Raw genomic sequence first — 2050 nt, forward strand, 5'->3', positions numbered from 1 at the left:
TAATCACGCAAAGAGGAATTGAGGTTGATCCGAGCAAGATAGAAGCGATTACGGCAATTCCAGCTCCACGAAGCGAGAAAAAAGTGTGAGGCTTTCTAGGAAAGATCTAGTATATAAGTCGATTCATAAACAAGTTGACTATGTCATGTGATCCTTTGTTTAACCTTTTAAGGAAAAATGAAAGATTCATCTGGGATGATGCTTGTCAGAACTCATTCGAGAAGATAAAGGGGCACCTCAAGAATCCTCTTATTCTAATGCCACTAAGACCAAATGTACCTCTAATCCTATACTTAACAGACACGGAAAACGCAATGGGTAGTCTACTAGTCCAAGAAAACGAGGAAAAGACGGAAGTCGTAGTCTACTACATAAGAAAGCGCATGATAGGCTACGAACTTAATTACTCGCCAGTAGAAAAGGTGTGTTGGGCCCTAGCTTGGGTCACCAAGAGGCTAAAGTATTACATGCAAACCCACACAGTCAAGTTATTATCAAGACTCGATCTAATTCGTCATTTATTCCAAAAAACGCTTTTGTCTCCAAGATTAGCTAAGTGGATGATGATAATATCGGAGTATGACATCGAGTACATAGTTCAGAAATCTATCAGGGGAAGCATTTTAGAAAATTTTCTCGCAGACCAACCAATTGATGTTGAAGATGACGAGGAGTTAGCATTCCCAGACAATGAAGTGATGACTAACAACCCTACAACCTGGAGGCTACTATTCGATGGAGCTTCAGGCAAACAAGGCTATGGCATCGGAATACTACTCATCGATCCTGTGGGGATATATAACCCAATCTCAGTCAAGCTTGAATATCCCGTGATGAAAAATGAAGCAAAGTACGAAGCATGCATCTCTGGCTTGAAGATTGCTCATGAAAAAGGAGTGAGACGTCTAGAAATAGTAGGAGACTCCAACTTAGTCATTTCACAGGCTAATGGTGAATGGGAAGTCAAAGGAGAGAACCTCAAACCCTACCATCAACACTTATCGACTCTAATGGAAAAGTTTGAACATGTAATATTCACACATGCTCCGAGAAGTCAGAATCAATTCGTAGACGGTTTGTCCACGTTAGCAGCCATGACAAAAATCCCTGAAGGAATCAAAATCAAGCCTTTGAAGATTCGTCAGAAACAGAAACGAGACTTTGAGAAGAGGACGATTGCCAACACCAAAGTGGTGCCCAAACCTTGGTTTGAACCTCTACAGAAGTACGTCGAGCATGGAGAGTATCCTTCATATTTCCAGAAGAAAGAGAGGAGAGCTCTACGCCAATACGCAACCAACTACGTGCTACTCTCAGGAAACCTATATCGACGCACTTTTGACGGTCAGAACATGCTATGCATCGACCAATCTCAAGCATCACAGATCATGGAAGAAGTACACGCAGGAACATGTGGCCCACACATGAACGGATCAGCACTTGCTAAGAAGATTCTTCGCTTTGGCTATTACTGGCAGAACATGGAACAAAAATGTGTAGGATATGTTAAGAAGTGTCATCAATGTCAAGTTTACGCGAACTTTAAACACACCCCATCATCTATACTTTACAACATGACCTCACCCTGGCCATTCTCGACATGGGGAATAGATATCATCAGAAAAATCTATCCCCACGCTTTAAACGGACACGAATTCATCCTTGTAGCTATCGACTATTTCACAAAGTATGTCGAAGCTCAATCATACAAGGTACTCAAGTCATCACATGTTTTCAAGTTCATATGCAACAACATCATTGCACGCTATAGAGTTCCTCAAGACTTGATCACATACAATGGTGGACACTTCTGAGGAGAAGTACTCAAAGAACTAGATGAATACAGGATTGAACACCACAAGTCCTCACCTTATCGTCCTCAAACAAATGACGCAGTAGAAGCATCCAACAAGAACATAATCACCATCATCAAGAAGATGACTCAGACGTACAAGGATTGGCACAAAAAGCTGCCATACGCCGTTTAGGGCTACAGAACAACAATTCGAACGTCATTATGAGAAACGTTGTTTGCATTGGTCTACAGAAT

At 41.5% G+C, this 2050-nt stretch overlaps 1 protein-coding gene across 1 annotated transcript; it reads left to right on the forward strand.

Annotated features, from left to right (window-relative positions):
* Window positions 1–563: 563 nt before the first annotated feature.
* LOC124914323 lies at window positions 564–1814 on the forward strand. The gene is made up of 2 exons (XM_047454842.1): window positions 564–951; window positions 1072–1814. Exons 1-2 carry the CDS (start codon window positions 564–566, stop codon window positions 1812–1814), a joined length of 1131 nt encoding a protein of 376 aa, XP_047310798.1.
* Window positions 1815–2050: the final 236 nt, after the last annotated feature.

The sequence above is a fragment of the Impatiens glandulifera genome, chromosome 9 (genome assembly GCF_907164915.1).
Source record: "Impatiens glandulifera chromosome 9, dImpGla2.1, whole genome shotgun sequence".
NCBI classification, from domain to species: domain Eukaryota; kingdom Viridiplantae; phylum Streptophyta; class Magnoliopsida; order Ericales; family Balsaminaceae; genus Impatiens; species Impatiens glandulifera.

Coding starts and splice junctions, on each gene's coding strand:
- LOC124914323 (XM_047454842.1), top strand. CDS start 564: ATGATAATATCGGAGTATGACATCGAGTACATAGTTCAGAAATCTATC. Junction 952..1,071: donor AGTCATTTCACAGGCTAATG/GTGAATGGGAAG, acceptor ATCAATTCGTAG/ACGGTTTGTCCACGTTAGCA.